This window comes from Carya illinoinensis, chromosome 5, assembly GCF_018687715.1.
Source record: "Carya illinoinensis cultivar Pawnee chromosome 5, C.illinoinensisPawnee_v1, whole genome shotgun sequence".
Classification (NCBI taxonomy): domain Eukaryota; kingdom Viridiplantae; phylum Streptophyta; class Magnoliopsida; order Fagales; family Juglandaceae; genus Carya; species Carya illinoinensis.
Window position 1 is genome coordinate 42343158 of NC_056756.1, and position 24390 is coordinate 42367547.

Here is a 24390-nt window from a genome sequence, read left to right on the forward strand (position 1 = left end):
GGTAATCTATTATGGGAAAAGTAGAAAAGGAAGACAATGAGGGTTGTTGTCCTTGAAACGTGTAGAAAAAGCTTAAAAGGTGATGGAAACAAAGAAGCCGCGGTCACATGGAAGGAGGGCGTGGGGCTTATTACAGTGGGGTTTGGCTTGAAGTCAGGCTCACATGGGAGGAGGGCGTGGAGCTTTTTCATGGACCAGAGTTGGATGTGGGTCTCCTTCTTGCCACCTAATTGTGTAGTCTTCTCCAGACTCAACCCCTTTCTCCCAACCATCCCCACATCCTTGGGTCCTCCTTCTCCTTGTACCCTAATCTTCGTTCCTTTAAACTTTTTAACTCATCAAGTGCTTGGAAAAGAAACGACTTAATTGAGCAAATGGGGGAATGTATCCAGAGCAGTTGGGTGTCACCACACTTGGCAGATAATAATAATTCCTTAGGAAATATATATATATATATATATATATATATTTAAATGTAGATAAAAAATAAAAAATAAAAAGTTTTTTATTTCTATGCATGCAAGATCTATACATCTCGACTTTTCCTAGCAATAATTCCCAGCAAAAGTATTAATGCAATACATAAAACGAAAATAAAGTAGGAAAAAAAAAAAAGAGCTACAACCAAACCCGCCCAAGTTTTGCCAAGTATCAGGAAGCGTACAAATTAGAGAGTTCTTCAGAGAAAGCCTTTCTGATGATATCTCTCTTGATCTTGAAAGCTGCAGTAACTAGGCCAGATTCAGGAGTCCATGGTTCAGAAAGCAATTTGATTTTCACTGGAATCTCAAACTTCTCCAATCGTGACCTCTTTGCTTCCTGTAATCGTTTAACAGAGAGGAAAGTTAAAGCAAGTTGAACCAGATGGACGTCCCAGACCAACTTTTAGCTAAACAACTTAACATCCAGTTCCCAAACTAGTGCCTTCAACATTTGCATTATCTCTTTTGATTCTTGAACACCAAAGGCATAATTCCCAAAGTTTTAACTGTCACCCTTGGATGCTGGAAGTAAATTCCATCCCAAAAGTTGATTTAAAGAATTGAATCTCAAATGCATCAAATGTAAAAATCAGAATGAAGCTCATAATAACCATAGAAATTTGATCCGCCGTAGGTACCTTTTGGATTGATGCAAGAACTTCTTTCTTCGTTTCTGCTTTCTCACACAAGTCGTCAAAGTCAGTAAAAGGAATTCTTTGCTTTTCAGCCCAATCTTCCACCGTATGCTGAGCAGCCACCACAAGAGCCACACAGTAACTATGAAAGGGATTAGCATGCAACATGATATTGTCGATGTAGGGGCTAACAAGGAGATTGGCTTCAACCTGTAGGAAAAACTTTTAGTCCCCGAGCAAGACTCAATGAAAAATATTACATTTCATTTTGTAGCAATCATACCTTTCCGAGGGAGACATACTCTCCATGCTGAAGTTTGACTATGTCTTTTTTGCGGTCAATTATCTCAAGGCAACCATCAGAATGAAACTGTCCTATGTCACCCGTATAGAACCACCTCATTCCTCTCTCATCAACCTTCCACAACAAAAAGGGAATTAAAATTAAAAGTATAATTACTACCAACTAACGGAAACTTGGGAACTCTACCTTGTATAATTCTTTTGTTTTTTCTTCATTTTTAAAATATCCAACTGTAACATTCGGACCACCAACTACTATTTCCCCACGTGGCATTGGTGAATCACTTGTTAGATATCCACCTTCAGGCCAATCAATTAACTGAGATAGAGAAGACCGGATGTTAATATGACTAACGTGAATAAATACTTCACTGATACTTGAAATGAGAGAGATGGGAGGGAGGGGATGGTTGCTGATAGCAGCAATACTGCAAAGTATATAATTGAACCCCAGAGAGGGGCGAAATAGGGTAGTATTCCAGTTATTATTCTTGTCAACTTAGAAGCTTCAAGATGAGTGAAAAATGGTTGAACCCAAATTAATGGCCATGCAAGGTACGTTAACCATAATATATTAAGGTATCACTTCTACAAGAAAATATACAGGCAGATATTGACAAGAATTTTATAAAAAGGGGAAAAAAAAAGAGCAATTAAATCAAAGATATCATAATAAGTGGAGAAAGGTAAATCTTGAAAAAAAAAAAAAAAAAACTCAAAGTGGGTATCACATAAAACACTAGCGTATTAGAACAAAGTATGACTTTTCAGAACTTGCATCAGCATGCGAGGCATATGCTCTGCAGCATTGCTATAGTTAGCTTCTTCAACCTTTTATATCATTTAATCATTCATCATGATAAAGTCAAACTGTATTTGTTTAGTTTTGTTATGTCATCCACAATTGTATTATTTAGCAACAAAACCGTTACACTAACTAGTAGGAGTAAGGGATATGTATTTCAACTACTTGTAAAAAAGGGTTATGTGTTTCAACTGTCAGCAACAGACGAACTCCATTCCAGATCCTCAATGCTTTTCATTAATAGAGCTCTGAACTTCAGGAACCAGGCACACCCATTTCAATTTCAAGGGCCGTTTCCAAAAACTTTCCAGGGCATTTCTCAGTTTGCGAGTTTATAAAGTTGGTTCTGTTCATCTCTGCATCTCTAGGGTAAGTAAATCCCCATGAAAAAGGGGCAACTTTCTTATAGTCTGTGATTAGATGTAACTGTTAAGCTTTTTTCCACCAAACAATTTTCCTTGTGTGCATGTTTATGAAGTTCATTTTGTTCCTCAGTGCATCTCTGTGAAAGGTAAATCCCCATGAGAAGGGGCAACTTACGTGGAGTTTATGATTGGATGTAACTTCATCATTTTCTCTCAGAAAAATCTTTTTCTCAATTCCTAATATTTCCTGAAAGTAGAGAACCCAAAAATATTGACTCCATTCCTTGCCCCACCACAAGATGAGAGGGAAGGTCATTTTCAATCAAGACTTAATCCTAGACACAAGTACACACCGATGGTCATTTTAAAAGAATAAAAATGAGAAAAGACAAGTATTATAGGCTTCCATGTATCGAGGCTCATGCGTCAGAGTCTAGGGCTGCAAAGCTTCTGTCCAGTATTTGCTACTAAAAACATGAAAGGTGGATGCCAACACCAGATGGAAATGAATAAATGAACTTGTCTAGCATATCAGTAGCCACAGTCTGGAATTCGCACAAAGTCTGGAATTCGCACAAACTTTTGAAAAAGGTGCAAGCTCATTTATGCAGATATGGTAAAGTACTTTGAGTCATCCATTACCTTAATGAATGAGCAAGGCAGTGGAGCTCCAACACGACCAACAGACGTATCATCGACCTCGGAGAATGTTGAACCAGCAGAAGTCTCAGTAAGACCATAACCTTGACCTATTGCTGCACTGTAAATAGTCATCTAATTAGAATGTTATATTAAACGTAAAAATAGGACAGATATCCAAGAGCAGATCTAGCGTTACTAGCTTTCCCTTGAAATAATTAGAGTGGGCGGGTATTCCTTTTTTTTTTTTTTTTTAATCTTTATTGAATATGAAGAAACTAGGCAATGCCCAAGTATACAGGAAGTATACAAAGTGAGACACCTAGTTACATTCTAGTGGGCTATAAGGAAAATAGAAACTCATGAACATTCCCGCCCTTTAGAACAAGAGCAATGCTACATACAGTCGTGGAATTGCAAACGCCGCGTAATCGCTTTGAAAAAGAGTGGGATCCACCATTAAAAAGTTAGTTTTTTTTCATGTGGGTCCCATATTAATTCATTTTTTTTAAAACGACTGCACGCCGCTTGCACAACCATGACTGCAAATATCATTTCTCTTAGACCAATAGCAGAAAACCATTGAAACAGAGAGAATACAAAGAAATTCCAGATTGCCCCCACTCCATGCTCCTTATCATTAAAGCACCTCTCATTCTTTTCCAACCATAAACACCACATTAAGCACAAAGGTATCATCCGCCACACTGCTGCCAGTTGAGCACTGTTGTGAGATCTATTCCAGCATGCAAGTACCTCCACCACACTCCTAGGCATAACCCAGCTTAGCCCAGCTCTACTAAAGATTCCGGCCCATAACTCCCCTGCCACCTCACAATATAAAAGCAGGTGATCTATCGATTCCCCACTCTTTTTGCACATATAGCACCACTCCATTACAACCATACCTCGCTTTCTAAGGTTATCAATCGTTAAAATCTTCCCATCAGCGGCTGTCCAAATAAAGAAAGCAACTTTAGAAGGTACTAACACTTTCCATATACTCTTCCACAGAAAGAAAGTAGGTTGTTGGATTGTCAAGGCCTTATAAAAAGATTTAACAGTAAACTTTTTATTCCCCGTGTGAGTCCACAACATACGGTCACCCCCATTGATGCCTAGATTTACTGAATACAAATAACTGTAAAAATCTACCAGCTCTTCAAGTTCCCAATCCTGAGCATTTCTTGTAAAAGTGATATTCCAAGTTACCGTCCCATTGGCATGACATAATATTTCTGAAATTGATGCCTGCTGGTTTCCAGCCAAGTTAAATACTGCTGGAAATATAGTACAAAGAGAACTCTCCCCACTCCATGCATCTAACCAAAAGCAGGTTCATGCTCCATCACCCACCTCAAACTTTAGATGTTTTTCAAAAGCATCCCAGCCCTTTCTTATGAACTTCCACAGGTTTACTCCATATGACCCTCTACCCTCTAAGGAACACCATTTCCCCCACGCACAACCATACTTTTGATCAATGACCTCCCTCCACAGCGAGTTCCCTTCCAATTCGTATCTTCACAACTTCCCTAATAAGGCCTTGTTAAACACACTCAAATTTCGCACCCCTAACCCCCCATTTGCAATCGGCCAGGTCACCCTTTGCCAACTCACAAGGTGAAATTTGAATTCCTCCCCCATGCCCCCCCCACAGGAAGGCTCTGAACAACTTCTCTATCCGCTTTGCCACTTTCACCAATAAAGGGAACAAGGAAAGATAGTAGGTGGGGAGATTGGACAGTGTGCTTTTAATGAGAGTTAATCTTCCCCCTTTAGATAGGTATAACCGCTTCCAACCCGATAACCTTTTCTCAATCTTCTCTACTACTCCATCCCAAATGCTCATTGTTTTATAAGGTGCCCCCAAGGGAAGTTCTAAGTATTTTAAAGGGAGGGATGCACAACCCAATAGCTCCGCTAAAGAGGTTATATTGCTCACGTCCCCCACCAGGACCAACTCTGACTTCTCCAAGTTCACCTTGAGCCCCGATACAGCTTCAAAACACAACAACAACGCCCTTAGGGTTCGAATCTGGCCACTAGCTACATCACAAAGAATGAGGGTATCATCCACAAAAAGTAAATGAGAAATGGTGCTAACATTACTGTTGCTACCCACTGAGAAACCAGCGAGAAAGCCCCCCCCCCTTATGACAGCCTCCACCATGCAACTCAAAGCCTCCATCACAATAACAAACAGGAAAGGGGATAGCGGGTCTCCTTGTCTCAACCCCCTAGAAGACTGGAAAAAGCCACATGATCTTCCATTCACTAGAACTGAAACCAAGCTGTTGATACACAATGCTTGATCCATTCACACCACTTATCTACAAAACCACATCTTCTAAGCATATAGAAAAGAAAATCCCAGCTCACATGGTCATAAGTTTTTTCCATGTCTAGTTTGCAAAGGACCCCTAGAATGTCTTCTCTTAACCGACTGTCCAGACACTCATTTGCTATCAAGACTGAGTCTAAAATTTGCCGACCCCGAACGAAAGCTTTTGAGGTTTGGAAAAGAGACTATCCATCACCACGCTCATGCGCTTAACTAACACCTTAGAGATGATTTTGTAAATGCCACCTACCAAACTAATAGGTCGGAAATCTTTCAAGTCATTGGCACCCACTATCTTCGGAATGAGAGCAATGAATGTAGCGTGTAGTGACTTTTCAAACTTATGACTAGTATGAAAATCATGAAAAATCTTCATTACTTCCTCCTTTACTATATCCCAACATTCTTGAAAGAAGACCATGGAAAAACCATCTGGTCCCGGGGCTTTGTCTTTACACATACCTTTCACCACAAAATGCACCTCCTCTTCCTCAAATGGCCTCTCCAACCATCCTACTACCTCCGAACCCAGCTGTTCAAAACTTAAACCATCAAGTTTGGGACGCCAATCTACTTTTTCAGCAAGGAATTCCTCGTAATACGGCACTGTGTGGTCTTGAATTTCTTCAGTAGAATGCAACACCTGTGAGCCGAAATGGAGGACTTCAATAGCGTTGTTGCGCCTATATGAATTGGCCACCTTGTGAAAGAACTTGGTGCACTTGTCCCCCTCCTTCAACCAAAGCGCCCTAGATTTTTGCCTCCAAGTTATCTCTTCCATCAACAAAACTTTCTCAATTTCAGTAACAACCACATTCTTCCTTGACAAAGAAGCCTCATTAACATCCCCTTCCTCCAAAGCATGCAACTCTTCACATAGGATATTTTTCTGCACTTCTGTATGTCTAAAAATTTCTATATTCCCCTTTTTTACATCAATCTTAAGAGCTTTAAGTTTACCCGCCACAATGAAGCTATGAGTACCATCAAAAGAGTAGCCATCCCACCAAGCCCTTACCTTCTCCACAAATCTTTCAACTTCTAGCCACATATTCTCAAATTTGAATGAACGCCTACCCCCATGAATGCCACCACAATCAAGCAAAATTGGGAAATGATCAGAACACACCCGTGGCAACCTTTTCTAGCATAGATCCAGGAAACACGTCTCCCAAGAAGAAGAGACTAAAAATCTATCTAGTCGGGACGCCCCTCGACAATTGGACCAAGTATATGCCCCCCCTTGCAACGGAAAGTCCACAAGATTCAAATCAAATATCAGCTCTGAAAAAGCTTCCATTGCCCCTGTCTAAGTGGATGCCCCCTCCCTTTCACTAGGGAACCTAACTATATTAAAATCTCCACAAAACACCCAAGGTAAATCCCAAACAGAATGTAAACCCGCCAGTTCCTCCGACAACAAGCTTCTCTCTCGATCCGCATTGGGCCCATACAGGTTCGCTAGAGCCCACTTCCACCCATCCTCTATATTCTTAAAAGATACTGCCACTAAAAACATCCAGATACATTCCTCTACCATCTCCACCACTCGCTTGTCCCACAATACCAACACACCTCCCGAAGCCCTTGATGAAGCTAAGTAACACCACCCCACAAAGGAGTAGCTCCACAAACTACGAATTATGTGTCTGTCAATACTACACAACTTGGTCTCTTGAAGCCAAACAATGTCCACCTTCCGAATAGGAAGAAGAGATCTAATGCGAAGGCGCTTATTCACATCATTGATCCCCCTTATATTCCACGAAAGGATTTTAGGCATTAATAAAAGACGCTGGCCCCCTTCCCTTCACCCTCTCCCTCCCCACACTTCCTTCCTTATTATCATAGTTAATAGAACTCTTGAGGCATTTCAACTCCCGGTCTTGTTTCACAGCTGATTTCAGAACTGTAGTTCTCCCTACCTCTATCACAATTAGAAGAGCCTTGAACTGATCTTCAAACCTAGGACACAAAATCCCCACACATTCATGAAGTTTCTCAACTTCTTTTAGCACCCAGTCTGAAGAAAATCTGAACACCAGCTTTGGAGATAGAGTACGTAGCGAGATAGGGCCATCCATATCTCCCTCAGCCCCGCTAGTCTCAATATCCCTCAACTCAACCTCCTCCATGCCTTCTGCTAATGTCCCAATGTCCCCCTCTGGCCTCCCTTCTAATTCCAGCAACCACATCTCCTTATTACTATCCCCATTCACTTCAGACTTATTCACCTCCCCTTCTTCAAATGATCAAATATAAACCTTCCAAGCAAAGTATCTAATAGAGTCACGATGCATTCTTTTACTACACCTTTTTTCCCTTTAATGATGTGAAGAGGGATTCTTTCTGCATAAATCTTTCCTGCGTGTAAAATACATAATTGGTAACCTGCCAACTTATTTTTTATCACTTTTTCCTACACCCGCAAATGTGGCTTACCGAATTGAGAAGCTCCAACGTGACTTTTTGTGGGGTGGCATGGGGGAGGAGTTCAAATTTCCTCTAGTGAAGTGGGAAACGGTATGTCGTCCTATCTCCAATGGTGGTTTGGGTATTAGAAATATGAGGAACTTTAATCGAGCATTACTTGGAAAATGGTGGTTGTGGAGATATAATAAGGAACTAGAAGCCTAGTGGAAGGAGGCATCTTTTTTTTTTTTTTTGGGGGGGGGGGGGGGGGGGGATGGAGTACGAAAGAAATTAGAGGAGCTTTTGGAGTGGGGCTGTGGAAACACTTTAGGAGGGGATGGGGGGTTTTTACTCGACACACTTGATTTCAGTTGGGGGAGGGCTCCAAGATTAAATTTTGGAAGGATATTTGGTGTGGAAAAAGATCTCTGGGATTTCTCTCCGTACTACATGCACACACACATCCTTCCCTCCGGCGCCCCTCGCCGGAGTTGATCTCCTCCCTCCTCTTTGACTTCTCTTTCCTTTCCTCAAATTTCTCCCTTCTCTTCCTTTCTTTCTTTCCGTTTTTTTGCTTTCTTATTAATGATGGTTGAGGCTAGGCGTTTCACGATTGAATCAAAAACTTTCTTCTTCACTAAGGTGGGTGCCAACCTCTTTCGCATTACCGAAAGAAACAGACGTATGGCCTTATTTTTGCTCCTTAACGGTGCGACAGTTGCATGGGTGGTTAGAATGGTGGGTGAAGCCATGGATTCTCGTCGGCGTGAAGGCTTTTTCAGAAAGTTTAGGATAGGTAACGGGGTCTTCATTATACAACTTCTCAAAAACTCAAGGGGATGTTATTTATTGTTGGAGGAGTTTAACAACGAAAGAAGGAAGGGCTCGCTGATCATACCCGAGGGAGATAAGGGCAGTGGATGGGATGGTTTTGCTTACCACCTTAAGAAGGTGGCTGAGTCTGCAGTGGCCGAGCCTTTAAAACGCCAGAAGATGGTGGCGCAGATGGAGGGTGGGTTGCGCAAGGGAGGGAATGCTGGTGGCTCAAGTATGGAACCAAGCACTTCGGCAACCTATGCCTCGGTCTTGGCCGGCTCTTCGCCAGAACGGGAAATTTCATCATACCCAGCGGTCAATGGAGGGGCTACCCAGCGGTCAGTGGGGGACGTTGAAGGCATTCTATGGGGTGTCAGAGCTTCACTTTCAGGAGTTCTAGAAGATGTGTCCTTTTTGATGAAAAAGGTAGACCTGGGTTTGAGCATGGTGATGGGACACGGTAAGGAGGTTGAACTGGGCAGAAGGTATGGTGCTGAAAAAGACTTGCAAGAAACATCGGGAAGGCAAGTAATTATAAGAGAAGCCGTAGGACAGGGGGAACCTGGCTGCCCTCAATACCAGGCCTCAAGGCCACAATTGCAGGCCGAAAGCCCACGGGTCACAAGCATAGCCCACGAGGCAAGAGGCCTAGCACACGGGATCCTTCACGTGGGCGGGCTAGCTTCAGGTGAGGCAGGCCCTGCCTGTCCTCAGACCTGGGCCACCAGGCCTCTCCCACAGGCCGTAAGCTCACGGAGGCCAAGCAGGCCCACCAGCGGAATCCCTCACGTGGGCCAACTCGTTTCATCTGAGGCAGGCCCTGCCTGTCCTCAGACCCAGGCCTCAGGGCCTCTTTCTCGGGCCGTAAGCCCACGGGCATCGGGCAGGCCCTCCAAAGCCTTAGACCCGCTTCCCTCAGACGGGTCGGCTCTCCAGGGCTCGGTAAACGTTTCTCCACCGGCGGCACCTAAGACCGACAACCCACCGTCGCGGAATGTCCCGCTGGTCTCCGGCGAACCCTCCGACGGCGGTACGGAGAACACGGAAGCAGCCGAGCGTTTTTCCCCACAGTTTCCACCGGAGAATACACACGGGCTGCCTGGGAATGACGCCTCAGTGCCCACCTCCATCTCGCGGCAGCCACAGAACAGGCCGAGAGCCTACGATGGAGCTGAGTGTGGCACTCTGGACCAGTTTCAGATCGTGGAAAGCAGTTTCAACGGGGATGGGTTTTCGTCTGCACCTGGCCTAGACACGGGAGTGATTCCCGAAACCCTCTTTCTCTCTAAAGGTCTCTCTGAGACCTTGACCAAGGTATTATGCACAATGGATGATGAGGTAGACGCCTCTCTCTTGGGTGGGAGGTCTTCAGACGAAGGATCCCTCTGTGGGTCAGATTTACAGTTAGCTTGTAAAGAGTTAGGGGATGGCTCTTTGTCCGCTGTACCATATGAACCCGAGGAAGTACCTAGCCCTCTTTGCTCACTGCCACCAGAAGATTGTTCAACTGAGTCACTGCCATTGCCACCAGACTGGGTCATACAGAAGGTGAATGAGATGCGGCATTGCTTGGGTATATCTTGCGAAGGCTTTGAGGACCAGTTGCAAGCTTTACTCATCGCCATGAGAGAGGGTCAGCCTGCTTTGGCTAAATCTGTTGTGAAGAAAGATAGGGAACTTAAAAGGCTGACTTGTTCCATAAACTATGATGCAAGGGAGGGCAGCACGAGCAGGGGACGACTTAAAGATAGGGCGAATCTTGGTGATCCATGAAGCCAAAGATTCTAGCCTGGAATGTTCGGGGCTTGAATGACCCAAAAAAACGCCTCACTATCAAGAACTTATTACGGGAATGGAAGGCAGATGTTATTTGTTTTCAGGAAACGAAACTAAAATATGTCGATAGAAACATCGTTAGAAGCTTGTGGCATTGTCCGTATGCAGGATGGACCACTCTTGCCTCTAAGGGTGCTTCTGGGGGTATTCTGGTGTTATGGGACAAAAGAGCAATTAATCTTGTAGATGAATGTGTTGGGGAATTTTCTATAGCTTGCTCTTTCTCTAATGTGGATGATGGATTTTGTTGGGGCTTTGCAGGTGTCTATGGGCCTAACTATGATAGTAGCAGGAAATTTCTTTGGGATGAGATAGCTGGCCTTTGCAGTTGGTGGGATATACCGTGGTGTATAGGGGGCGATTTCAACATCACTCGGTTTCCTAGTGAGCGGTCCGGGGTTCCTAGCTCGGATTCAGCCATGGCAGATTTCTCCAAGCTTTTGTTTGATCTAGACTTGGTGGATCTCCCCTTGGCAGGGGGAGATTTTACCTGGTCCAATGGAAGGGCATGGTCGCGTTTGGACAGATTTGTCGTTTCTTCCTCTTGGGAAACCCACTTTCCCACTCTATGTCAAAAACGGCTTCCCCGACTTTGCTCAGATCATTTTCCCCTTCTACTAGACTGCGGGGGTATTCAAGAGGGACGCAGATACTTTAAGTTCGAGAACATGTGGTTAAAGACGGAAGGGTTCGTTGAGAAAGTCAGCGCATGGTGGGCATCTTACCAGCTCACAGGCACTCCTAGTTTCATACTAGCTGGGAAACTAAAAGTTTTGAAATATGATCTAAAAAAATGGAACCTGGAAGTCTTTGGGAACATCAACGACCAGCGGAACAAACTCTTCATGGAACTACAACATTTTGATGAAAAAGAAGTAGAAGGGACTTTATCAGAAGATGATAGGGCAAGAAAAGTGACGGTTGTTGCTGATTTGGAAAAAGTTACTGCTATGGAGGAGATTATGTGGAGACAAAAATCACGGGCCCTTTGGCTGAAGGAAGGGGATAGGAGCACAAAGTTCTTTCATAGAATTGCCAATTCCCATCGAAGAACTAATGCTATAGAGGTTCTTCATGCGGATGGAAGCGTTTTAATGGGTAGAGATGTCATCAAGGAGCATATTGTCCAGTTTTATGAGAAGCTTTTGACGGAGCAATACTCTTGGAGGCCCAAGGTTGACGAACTAGACTTTGATTCCATTGATCACTCAAGCGCGGCTTGGTTGGAGAGGCCTTTTGATGAAATCGAGGTTCTTGGAGTGTTGAAAGGTATGAATAAAGACAAAGCCCCGGGACCTGATGGTTTTCCAATGGCTTTCTTTTATGCTTGTTGGGACATTGTCAAGGAGGATATTATGAAGGTCTTTATCGAATTTCACGCCCTCACGAAATTCGAGAAGAGCCTCAATGCCTCTTTCATCGCCCTCATTCCCAAGAGGGCAAGGTCGGTGGAAGTGAATGATTTCCGTCCCATAAGTTTGATAAGTGGGGTCTATAAGATCATTTCCAAAGTTCTAGCGAAGAGGTTGAGCGAAGTACTGGGAAAGATCATCTTGAAGTCCCAAAACGCTTTTGTGAAAGGAAGACAAATTCTTGACTCAGCCCTTATCGCCAATGAGTACCTAGAGAGTAGAATCCGATCCGGCATTCCAGGTATCTTATGTAAACTAGACATGGAAAAGGCTTTTGATCACGTGCATTGGGATTTTTTGTTGTATATTCTTGGTAGGTACGGTTTTGGGACACGTTGGTGCCAGTGGATTAAGCACTGTATTACAACAGCCAGATTCTCCGTTTTGGTCAATGGCACTCCTGAAGGATTTTTCAACAGTTCTCGGGGCTTGAGACAAGGGGATCCTCTCTCCCCACTTTTATTTATCCTTGTCATGGATGTGCTAAGTAGAATGCTGAGAAGGGCGGTGGAGGGGGGTTTTCTCTCAGGTTTCACGGTGGGCGGTTCCACACATGGCAGCTTAACCGTCTCCCACCTTCTCTTCGCTGACGATACTTTGATTTTTTGTGACCCAGACCAGGAACAGTTCCGCTCCTTACGGGCACTTCTTCTCTGCTTTGAAGCTGTATCAGGCCTTAAGGTGAATTTATCCAAGTCAGAAGTAGTCCCTGTGGGCACAGTCGACAACCTAGGTACGGTGGCAGCCATCCTGGGTTGCAAGGTCTCATCCTTGCCTATGAAGTATCTTGGACTCCCCTTGGGGGCCCCTCATAAAACTAAGTCTATGTGGGAAGGGATCATTGAGAAGTTTGAAGGAAAACTGGCAGGGTGGAAGAGAATCTACTTGTCTAAAGGGGGGAGAATCACTCTTATTAAAAGTACGTTTTCTAACCTTCCAACGTACTTTCTCTCTCTATTCCCAGTGCCAGCAGGAGTGGCAAATAGACTAGAGAAGATTTGCCGGGATTTCTTATGGGGAGGTTTAGAGGATACAAGGAAATTCCACTTGATCAAATGGAATACAGTATGCACCCCTCTGTCCTGTGGTGGCTTGGGCATAAGGAATTTGAGAACTTTTAACAAGGCTCTTCTTGGTAAATGGTTATGGCGGTATCATCTTGAGGGAGACGCTTTATGGAAAAATATCTTAGAATGCAAATATGGAAGTGAGTGGGGTGGCTGGTGCACAAAGGAAGTAAGAGGAGCCTATGGTGTGGGAGTTTGGAAATTTATCCGGAGTGGATGGGACGGTTTTCGGGGCCATTGTAGGTTTGTGGTGGGAAGGGGCACACAAATTAGATTTTGGCATGACATTTGGTGTGGTGATGTTGCCCTAAAAAATGTTTTCCCTTCCATTTATAGGATAGCTTCTGATCAGAATTCCTCAGTGGCTGAAAATATGTGTCTTACCGATGGTTCTGTACTTTGGTCTGTGAGATTCACTAGAGCAGCACAAGATTGGGAGGTGGGCGCTATCACTGACTTCTATAGTGCACTACATGATTTGAAGATCAGGGCTGGAGGGGAAGACAGATTATTATGGACATGCACAGGGAATAAGAAATTTTCAGTCCGTTCGTACTACAAGTCTTTGACGAATCACTCCCCCAACGCCTTCCCTTGGAAGAGCATTTGGAGAAGCAAGGTTCCCCTCAAGGTTGCTTTCTTTGGGTGGGTGGCGTCTCATGGTAAAATCCTAACCATAGACCAGCTAAGAAAGCGTGGACTCGTCATAATGGATTGGTGTTTCATGTGCAAACACAACGCTGAATCAGTGGACCACCTTCTCCTTCATTGTGACACAGTAAATGTTTTATGGTATGAGATTTTCTTGAGGCTTGGCATTGCTTGGGCCATGCCACAGAGGGTGATCGATTTACTGTCTTGCTGGCAAGGGCTAAGAGGGAATCGCCAGATTGCAGCGGTATGGAAGATGGTACCTTTGTGCTTAATGTGGTGCACATGGACCGAAAGAAATAGCCGCTGTTTTGAGAACAAGGAGCGCTCTCCTGATGCTTTTCGAGCTTTTTTCTTTCACACTCTACTCCTTTGGGCAACTACTATAGTTTTAAATGGAACGAGTCTTAGTGACTTTTCCGCCACTATCCGTAGCACTTAGTTTGTAACTAGGCTTTTTTCTTGTATACTCCCTGTGTACTCGGGCTTGGCCTATTTACGTGGATCAATAAAATTTATTTACCTATCAAAAAAATATTTGGTGTGGGATACCTCCCTACAAGTTTCATTTCCGTCACTTTTCCAACTTGCTAGTGATAAGGCCGTTGCAGTGGCGGATGTCATGGGGTTATCGGGTGGACAAATCCATTGGTACATCAGTTTTAGTAGAGCAGCACAAGATTGGGAGATGAGCAGCTTTGCTGATTTTTACAGCCTCTTCTATTCCGTTAAACCGAGCAATCAACAAGAAGATGGTTTGTGGTGGTCTCCCGCTGGGAAAGGTGCATTTTCAATTCGCTTTTTTTATAAGGTTCTCACTCAAGAGCCTAAGGCTACTTTTCCTTGGAAAAGACTTTGGAGACACAAGGCACCTTCCAAAGCTGGTTTTTTCGTGTGGACAGCATCATTGGGCAAAATCCTCACAACCAATAATTTAAGGAAAATGAGGGTTATCATAGCATATTGGTGTTACGTGTGTAGGGGAGGGGGAGAGTCAGTTGACCATCTTCTTTTACATTGTGAGACAGCAAGGGTTTTGTGGAATGAGGTGATCGATCGAGTAGAGATGGCTTGGGTTATGCCGGAGACTGTAGTGGCAGTGCTGGCCAGCTGGACAAATATAGGAGGCATGCAACAGATCAAAGCGGTTTGGAAGATGATCCCTATTTGCATCATGTGGTGCTTGTGGCAAGAGCACAATGCGAGGACATTTGAAGACAGAGAGAGATCATTAGAGGAACTTAAAGCTCTATTTTACACTACTCTATGTACATGGGCCATTGCTGTTGATTTCAATGGCATGGACCTACATGACTTTCTTATTTCTTTGGCGCCTTTAATTAGGGCACACTGTTTTCCTTGTATTGTTTTGGGCTTTGCCTTATTCTTTGATTAATAAAGTTTTGCTTACCTATCAAAAAAAAATAAAAACTAAAAAAATATCCAACATAGCTGAAACCTCTATTCACATGTATCAATACCAAGATGGATCTTAGCAAATCTCCTATGAGATCTGTAAGCAAGGATATGAAATCATTCGCCTTAGCTTTTACATTTAGGCATCCCATTTGGATGTCATCTGCCTCCTGGCAACAATCCACAGGAATCCAATCACAAGATGCAATGATCGCTGATCACTATAAGCATCAAAGGAGTGGACAAAGGAACTGAGTTCTAGTATATTCAAGCCTGGAGAATCAAACATCTTTTTCTTTTACACTCAACTAGATAGTCAAATTGCACAAAACTCAAAAGAAGGGGACCAGCCCAAGTACAACGGAGGAGATCCAAAAAAGAGGCCCTCTAAGCTGCACCCCCATCAACACCTATATATAAAATCCATATAAGAAAAGCAGAGACATACAATTTACGGAACCATGCAAAAATACTCGGGAAAAGCCAGTATAAGCTTATTTAGTGGAATTCAAGACCTTCAACTGTACAAGACATTCACTTCCTCCATCCAAAGTATAACAGCATTAAGCATTAAGTTCCAGAAGTATAACAGCATTAAGCCATCTAGTCGCTGGAAAAGTGACAGACCAGGGCCCTATTGATAAATGAAAGAGAGAAGCACACTTATCCATCAACAAATTGAGGGGCTTCACATGACACAACCAAGAAGCTCAAGATTTAGATGCTTTCTCCATTCAGAGTTGATAAGTGCTACTGGACGTTTCATTATCAACTACTCTGTCTCAACAAGTCTTAAGTGACAAGATTTAACAATGGGGAACTACTTTAAATAGAATTTTGTCTACTTTTTAGGAAAGCATGAGGATGGTTCAGGAAAATATCAGAGCAATTGTTCCCACTTTTAGAAAGCAAACATTTGCTTTGGGTTATCATACAAGGAAAGAAAAATATTTAAATCAGGGCGATGGAGTATAAACATTAATATACAATAAAAATATACAAATTATAGATTGTTTTCTATCACTCTGATATAAAGTGGCATTAACCATGACGGGTTAATCTTGATCTCAAACAATCTTATGTAAAATGGTCATACATTGAGCTAACAATTAAAAAGGTCAACCTGATGGTCTAATTCCAACAGAGACAACTACAGGTTCTTACAGCAGCTTTAAGTAATAATGAGAAAGTCTGTAAATATGCATTTATGATGTGTTTAAATTACCATAAGATAGAACATTTATTATCACGTCCTCTTCTAAATCAAACCCAGGAATTAGTCTTCTGTTTCAAGATTTTCAAGTATTTTGGAGAATCAAATCAAAGCAAATGAGGGGTGCAAGATCTAAGCTGCAATAATCCACAATGTGGCCAACTAGAAATGAAGTTTTAACCAATTCTATGGTGATTTACTTATGTTTGTGAGATGTGTCCTCTATTACCATCAGATAGAAAATTAGTTTTGTGCTTGTTAATTTGTGGCAAGTTTTAACATTAGCAGCATGATATAAAATTTGTACAGAGGTTCATGACTTAAATTATTTGTAATGACAACTTGAGCTTGCTAGGATACACACCCAAGACAAATGTTGATGAATCTCTGAGTATCACCAGAGAGAGGAGCACCTCCAGACAGCACAAAGCGGATACGACCTCCCAGAATTGCTCGGACCTTTCTGAACACAAGAAAATTCCAAAGAGACTTTTCCAGGCCCCAAGCCCCAAACCAACTGCCATTAACCGCAGACAACCTACGAGCATATGCCAAGTCAAACAATTTCTTCGATAACCCGCCTTTTGCATTCACCTATAAGTATTGGGAAGATCAGTACTGGCAGAAGTCACCTAAAGTTTGCAAAGGTTTCACCAAATCTAACAAGCAGATATGCACATGCATGCAAACACACACAAGCACAAGTTTATTCTTTGTATATGTATATATTCATCTAGGTACCATACGCACGTCAAAATTGACAAACCTTCTTGAGCACTCCATCACGAACACGATCTAAAATTGCTGGGACAGCAGTCATTAAAGTTGGCAACAGCACTGTGGCATCCCCCTTTGTTCCCTTTTTTATCTTGCTTGATGTATCAGTAAGCGTCAAAGGTGATCCATATCCTATAGCACTTCCAACAGCAGCGATCACATTCTACACCAAAAAAAGCAAAGTAGTTGAAAGACACGTTAAAAAAGAAAAGTAAGAACATGATAACCTTTGTTTTTTTTGGTAAGGTAGAACGTGATAACCTATTGTAACAATTGGATATAAAATGCCCATTGACCTACAGCAGTAATTAATAAAACCATTTTAAAGTATCATCGAACCTCAGCTGCTAATTCGAGGATATGGGCCATGGGTAGGTATGCCATGTAAACATCCTTGCTTCCCAGGTCAGGAACAATTGTCATGACAGCAGAAACTGTAGCTAGTACATTGGCATGTGTCATCATTACACCCTGTATAAAGCCAAGGTGAATTAGTACTACATAAAACTCTGATCTGGCTCAATTAACCACACGTAAAGTGTTGAGCTTGTAACTATCATGTAAATAGGAATTTCTGAACATGAGCAAGTTTAAGAAAACTATGCATCTATTGTAAATAGAATTCTTTAAAAGACAAGAATATATGTGACCAAAGTACACAAGAAGTACATGAGGAACACGATTTACAAAGACACAAAAAAAGGGAAAGACGAAAGAAGAGAAAACTAGAAATGCAAGGCCTAAATAATATAAGGAGAGAAATCCATGCTACAAAGATAAAGGGAGAACATAAGTAGCTTTTGAATTCATAGTATAATGGAGAATTGTCCAATCCAAACTAAGTTATATGAGGATCAGCAAAAATCTTCGCCAGCCAGTTGTTTAGAACCACCACCACATTAAAAAGTTAACAAAGACCACCATTGCCCTCTAATATTTTAAAACACATTTTCTGTGAATCAGCCACTTGATTTGTGAAAACCAGCAAACTGCCTCAGATTAACCGGTTTTACCACCAGTTATGTGGCATGTGTCTTTTACACTTCATTTAATAGAACACCTAAAACATTTTGATCGGTAATAGAACGCCTAAAACTTAGCAAGCCTGTTCATTATTTTCTAGTTACAAACGTTTAATTCATTATCTACATTCTATCTTGGGTTTTGTACTACTTCTCTTCTATATTATACTGCTACCACTAGCATGGTGGGCCATGCCACATTTATAATCAACCACTCAAACTCGCAAATACAGAGCTGGCCCCACTTGTGAGGGCATTCTTATTATATTGAATTTAACCATAAACCATACTGAGGAAAGTCATAACCCCCCATAAACCTGCAGATAGATATATGGAGGAAGAGAGAGAGAGGAGAGAGGAGAGAGGGGGGGGGGGGGGGGGGGGGGGGGGGTTGCGGCCAAGTGCAATAAACAGAACAATGTTGACATAAAATGCCACCTAAGCCCAATGTCCTGCTGAAAATAAACCATTCAGAAACTGACTGAGATAATTAATGAGGTGTGGAGGGGAGCAAACTTTCCAGAAACTACGAGAACTATGACACATCAAACAAGTCTGACCTTAGGCAATCCAGTACTCCCACTTGTGTACATTATAACTGCAATATCAGCTGAAAGAGGTAAGTCAGCATCGACGGGTTTTCCACTGCCAAGCCTTTCCACATCTGCAAATGAGGTAATTGTCCAGCTTTTGCTATTCACAACATATGAGGCATTAGAAGGGATCTCATCATCCATACATATTACACGTCGCACAGTGTCAAGTTGTCCACTTATCTCTATGATTTTCTTGAGTTCTTTGTGCCCACATATCACGGTAGTAACCTCTGTCTGGAACAAAAGAATAAAAGATAAAATCAAAAACAGCATTGAGCGACAATGAGAGCAAGAGGCAAGAAACTGGAACTGAAACTAGCATATTAACTGCAGATATATTTTTTCTAGTGAATGCAATTTTCTTTAAAAAGCAGAGGGGCACAGTCTAAGTATTCAAAAGGAAAACTTTAACAAGCAACAAGAAGAAAAAAAGAAAAAAGCAAAGTTATTCACTGGATCAGGTATGCAATAACCAACCATATAGAATTGGAACGTAAACTAATTGATTAGTAACTTGTTAATTGCCTAACAGACTTATAAGTTGTTGATCACCAATCTACACTCTTTTTGTTATAAGTAAGATAAAATTTTATTCATAGCAAATAAAAAGAAGCAAACACAACATCACGGTGTACAGGGAGTATACACCAACTCCAACATAGGGATGCTACCTAGGACACCATTAAGAAATAAAGTACTCAAATGATCATGAGACCCTAAACCAGAAACCAGAATGGATGCGAAGCCAAAGGTCACATAGCTTGTTCTGTTCCAATTGATCCAGTTGGAGCTTACCATTTTCCTACTGAAGATTCGTTTTATCAGGTTAGGTTATTTATCTAAAGCTCAAGGGCAAAAAATGGCGCTACCTACTATGCTTACGGAGCAAAGACATTTCCATACACTATCATTTAACTCGGAATGGTTTTGGATCGAGTTCCACATGCACTTAGAACGAGTACTAGTCAAAAGACTGGGATAAAGAGAAATGGTTGGTGTTTTAAAGACCGGGAGCATTCCTTGGATGAGCTTAAGAGATTCTTTTTGAACACGCTATTATCTTGGGCTTCAGCCTTTGATTGTAACGGGACTAGTTTTCATGATTTGATTCTTCTGGGATGATTAAGAAAGGAAAATCAAAAGTGAAAACATATAGCATCTCTATTAATCAGGGAGACATACTTTGCACAAAAAGAAGTGCATAGATCGTGAGATCAATTTTCAACTAAAGATCCACTTAGTTTACAATTAAACTCCTGAAATTCCCATAAATAACCTTCTCAATGAAGATCTACTCTTGTAAAATGCCAAAATATGAGACATAGTATTAGGAATATGAAGAAATCTAACATTTAAAATACATCTCTAATGGTAAAGTTAAAGTGTTACATGAGGAATGAGACCACGCATAGGTTTGTCTTTTAAATAAACTAAAATTCTCTGATGGGAATACAAGCAGGGACTTAATGTGCCTAAAAAACCATTCCACCTTAGTAACACAATATAATATACTAGCAGGATGAGAGAGAGAGAGAGAGAGAGAGAGAGAGAGAGAGAGAACCTCGTTTAATGAGTGACATAAAGCCTCCTCCCCCAAAGATGCATATATAGTCACAACAGTGACATTGCGCCTAAAGCAGCCCTGATATAGAGAACTATATCAGTTATATATCAAAGAACTGCAAAAGCATAGGGACTCTCAAAAGTTAAAACTCAAAAAATTAAAACGCAATCATATGTGCAAAAGAACATAATTTCCATTCCTACATCCAGAAAATATAGTCAGGAAGAGATACATAAATCATTGGAAAGAAGGGAAATACATTTAGAATGGTGAAAATAAAGACAATAAGTTTGATCTGTTTTAAATGCTACTGGACACATAAGAAGAGTACCTGCAATGCAATGAACCATTCTTCTCTTGTGTCTGCAAAGATTGCAACGCGTTCTTCCTTTTTGTGCCCAAGTTGAGCCAATCCAGAAGCAAAGTTGCACACAGCTTCAAATGCTCTCCCATAGGTTAGCCACTCATAGTCTCCCAAATGAAGCTTCTCAAAGGACCTTCCATCTTCAGTCACTTCAATCTCCCTTGAAATCAACTTCCTAGTTCCAAGGAAGTTTTTATATTGGTTCTGCTTGCATGAATGCTCAAAAAGTTCAGCCATAGTTGAGATGCCATCCCATGCTGTTTGCACTGGCGAAGTGAACCGACAATTCCGAATAGCATACCCTACTTCCCCACCGACATCAACAAGCAACCCCCGTTTCTTTGAATTCTTGGAATTCCGAAGTAGAAGAGTAACAACAATGGGAACAAGTACACCAACAATATAGGCACTCATCTTCAACAAGTATACGCCCCCAACAGACTATCAATTTAAATTCTGCAACACAGTTACATCCACTCAATGTAACTTCAACAGAAAAAGTAAAGTCCGGGGCAAACATAAAACCAAGTCTCATGAGTACCTAACCGACCTGTGCAATCAGAAATGATATATGTGGTTACACTATATAGCCTTTCATATGAACTAATGAGCATTTCCTTCCAAATATACTAAATCATGTCAAACTGATTAAGCCATAGAAAGAGAATATCTTAATTATGGAACTCGTAATTACAGCAACTATTAGATTGAATCAAAAGTCATTTGGAGGAACAACGTGCTGTTAGGGGTAGCATTCTTCATATATATGGCAGCCTTAGGGAAAATGTTAATGGTGGATAACTTGAGGAAGAGAAAAGTCATGGTATTACACTGGTGTTGTATGTGTAAGCACGATGGAAAAGTGTGGATCTTTTGCTACATCACTGTGAGATGGCTAAGGAGTTCTGGGCATCGGTATTTCGTACCTTTGGGATTAAGTAGGTCATGTGCCAGCAGGTGATGGACTTGATGGTTTGTAAATCCACGAGGTAGTCATAGCAATTTAGAGGTTTGGATGGTGGTTATTTGGTGGGAACATGATGCTCGGACCTTCAAAATTGGGAGAGGACGGTGTTCAAATTAAGAGTCATAATGATAAATTCTCTTCATGTTTGGATGACTACGTACAATACCGTTTCTCTACTTTTCTAGATATTGTGCAATTTTGTTCTTTCCCTTTTTCCCCTTAGTTGGGCATTTTCTATCGTACATTTCCTATGTACTTGGGTTAAATCCTTCTACACTTTAATTAAGGTTGCCTTATCAAAATAATAATATTTGATAAGTCATGAGTCAATGTTGAGAGGCAGACGTATTCAAATGTCACAGTTAACTAATGAATGGTAAGTCAACTTCGGAAAATCAATATGCTTTGATGGACTCGTTATAGACATATACAAAGGTCAACATACGGATAGAGGGACTGAAGGAAAAGGTAATCAGTTGGACATTTGGTTAACTTTAGACTCCACAATATCAGGTGAACATCACCAAGTACTCCATGCTTCCATTGGGTCCTGAATGAACTTTAATAACAAAGAAAACGGATAATCACAGCAAGTAATACCATAGAAAATATCACATTTTCACACACTAATCAATTTCAACATTAACTTGAAATTAAAAACGATAATCAACTTCAATACGCGAAAATTAAAAGTAACGCATAAAAAACAGCCAAAATTAAAGAAGCGCAAGTTACATGAAACGAAGAAAAAAAATGACAGGAAAACGGATTAGCTAACCAGAAAGAACCCTCGGTTTTCGGACTCTGAATTAAGCGGAAGAGCTGAAAACGAAAACGAAAACGGATTTCAAGTGATCAGCATTGTGAGGATTCAAGCAATGAACCGGAAACCAGGACTTGGTTTAGAATTATAAAGGTCCGGAGAACAGAAAAAGGTGAGGTTCAGCTATTGGACTAGGGCTGGTAACGGGTGGCTGAGGCGGACAGATCGAGAGGAAGAAGGTTTGGAGTTTCTGAAGGCGTTTTGTGTTGACAGCTTTCGTTTCCAACATTCAACATACGCATACGGCACATACATTCGGATGCATGTAAGCTTGAGAGAAAGTGGCAAAAGTGTAAATTGGGGATTTTGTTTTGGGTCCGAAGGATGTATGCATACACAATCGCTATGCGTTGGAGGATCTGGACCGTCCATCCAATCAGGCTGATGGGAAGTGTATGACGTGGTGCATGTGGCCCAGATGGCATATAGATTGGGCCGTTCAATCGTAGCCGTTCAGTTTTAGACAATTTGAAAATATAATAAAAGAATGCAAAGTGTGGAATTTTTTTTCATGCGTTTTATTGTGAGGGTAATAAAGACAAAAAGGTCTTTAGTTTGTACTTTGAAAGAGTTTTCTTTCGATACAATGGGGAAGAAATCATCAAAGATGCATTAGATAAAATAATGAAAGTACTTGAAAGAATGGATTATTTATTACGATAAAAATATAAAGAAAAATATTCTAGTCGCAAAAAATTATATAAAAATAAATTTAAAAATTAATATAGTTTAATGTAATATATTAAATTATAAAATTATTTTTATTAAAAAATATATTTAATAAATCATATAAAATCATGTTAATTTATGTTATATTTCTATATAATCTTTTTACGTATGTAGCACTTTTTAAATATAAATAAACAAAAATGCTATTATTACCGGTAATTGGGTCTAGATAAATTTTTTTATTATTAAATAATTAAGAAAGTATTTTTTAATAGTATTGTGAAATTTTTTTAACTATATATTTTTTTAAAAAAAGGACTTTTGCTTTTATCGAAATCCTTCTCGTATAACACTGACTGCTCATAAATAAAATAGGTAAGGTTTGGATGAAATGCATTGAAATAGATCAAGCTGTTGACCTACCTACAAAGTTGAAAAGTAGTAGAAAACGCTAGGGAGGATCACACAATGTGCAACGGAGGAACGGAAACTTGAGATTCAAGGACATCAAATTGTTCGTTTTTATTTTAGGATATCATATTGAAGGAAACTTTGAGATTGAAGAAAATCAAAATGACTGTTTTAACTTTCACAATATTGATATCTGAATTTCAAAATTCTTGCAAATAAGAAATAACTATCATTCATTGAAAAACTAACATTGACAAGTAAAGATCAACTAGTTTTCTAACTAGTGATAGACAAACATATCTAACTACGAGTTTTTTAACATTTATTATCAATATTATAAAAATTAAAAATTGTAGGTTTGATTTGCCAAAACGCAGAAACTTAATTACTGGTTTTCCAATTAACTCTTATAATAAATCCGGCTTAATCTTTTCATTTATTTTATGTAGCAAAGTCATGCTCTCTATGTTAGGAACAATCCCCGCCAAAACTACATCTAATTTAGTCAAGTTCACCTTTAAACCCGAAACAACTTTGAAGCATAAAAAAAGAACAAATATGGTCATAGTTGGCCCACAAAAGATCATAGATAGGAAATGAGATATGTTGAGAAAACCAAATTTGCATCTCCCAACGAGAATCTAGATGGGAATCTACTGTTTACAACATCCAAAATCATCTTGAATACTGAAACAAATAGCAAGTAGATCACTTTGTCTCAAGCCTTGGGGACTGTTTTTTTTTTTTATTCAACTTTCATCGTATCGAGCTTGCACAAGAAGGCTAGAAGCAACATCGTTT

General features: G+C 40.9%; 1 protein-coding gene across 2 annotated transcripts; it reads right to left on the reverse strand.

Moving 5' to 3' along the window:
* Nucleotides 1–489: 489 nt before the first annotated feature.
* Nucleotides 490–22775, reverse strand: LOC122309677 (long chain acyl-CoA synthetase 9, chloroplastic). 2 transcript variants are annotated; one of them, XM_043123242.1, is made up of 12 exons: nt 22465–22775; nt 20687–21175; nt 20353–20433; nt 18756–19025; nt 17513–17644; nt 17163–17336; nt 16761–16990; nt 3233–3350; nt 1608–1739; nt 1401–1535; nt 1121–1327; nt 490–819 (listed from the first exon to the last, which is right to left on the reverse strand). In XM_043123242.1, exons 2-12 carry the CDS (start codon nt 21131–21133, stop codon nt 652–654), a joined length of 2094 nt encoding a protein of 697 aa, XP_042979176.1. In that variant the 5' UTR covers nt 21134–21175; nt 22465–22775; the 3' UTR covers nt 490–651. The 2 variants fall into 2 exon arrangements, with proteins under 2 accessions (XP_042979176.1, XP_042979177.1); XM_043123243.1 differs by having other exon boundaries at nt 20687–21269.
* Nucleotides 22776–24390: the final 1615 nt, after the last annotated feature.

What these genes read in the sequence shown, in the direction of transcription:
- LOC122309677 (XM_043123242.1), bottom strand. Translation starts at nt 21,133, where the DNA reads ATGAGTGCCTATATTGTTGGTGTACTTGTTCCCATTGTTGTTACTCTT. An exon ending in TCCTCGAATTAGCAGCTGAG is followed by an intron (nt 17,337 to 17,512) that starts GTTCGATGATAC and finishes TTTTTGGTGTAG; the next exon opens with AATGTGATCGCTGCTGTTGG. An exon ending in TTCTTGCATCAATCCAAAAG is followed by an intron (nt 820 to 1,120) that starts GTACCTACGGCG and finishes AAACGATTACAG; the next exon opens with GAAGCAAAGAGGTCACGATT.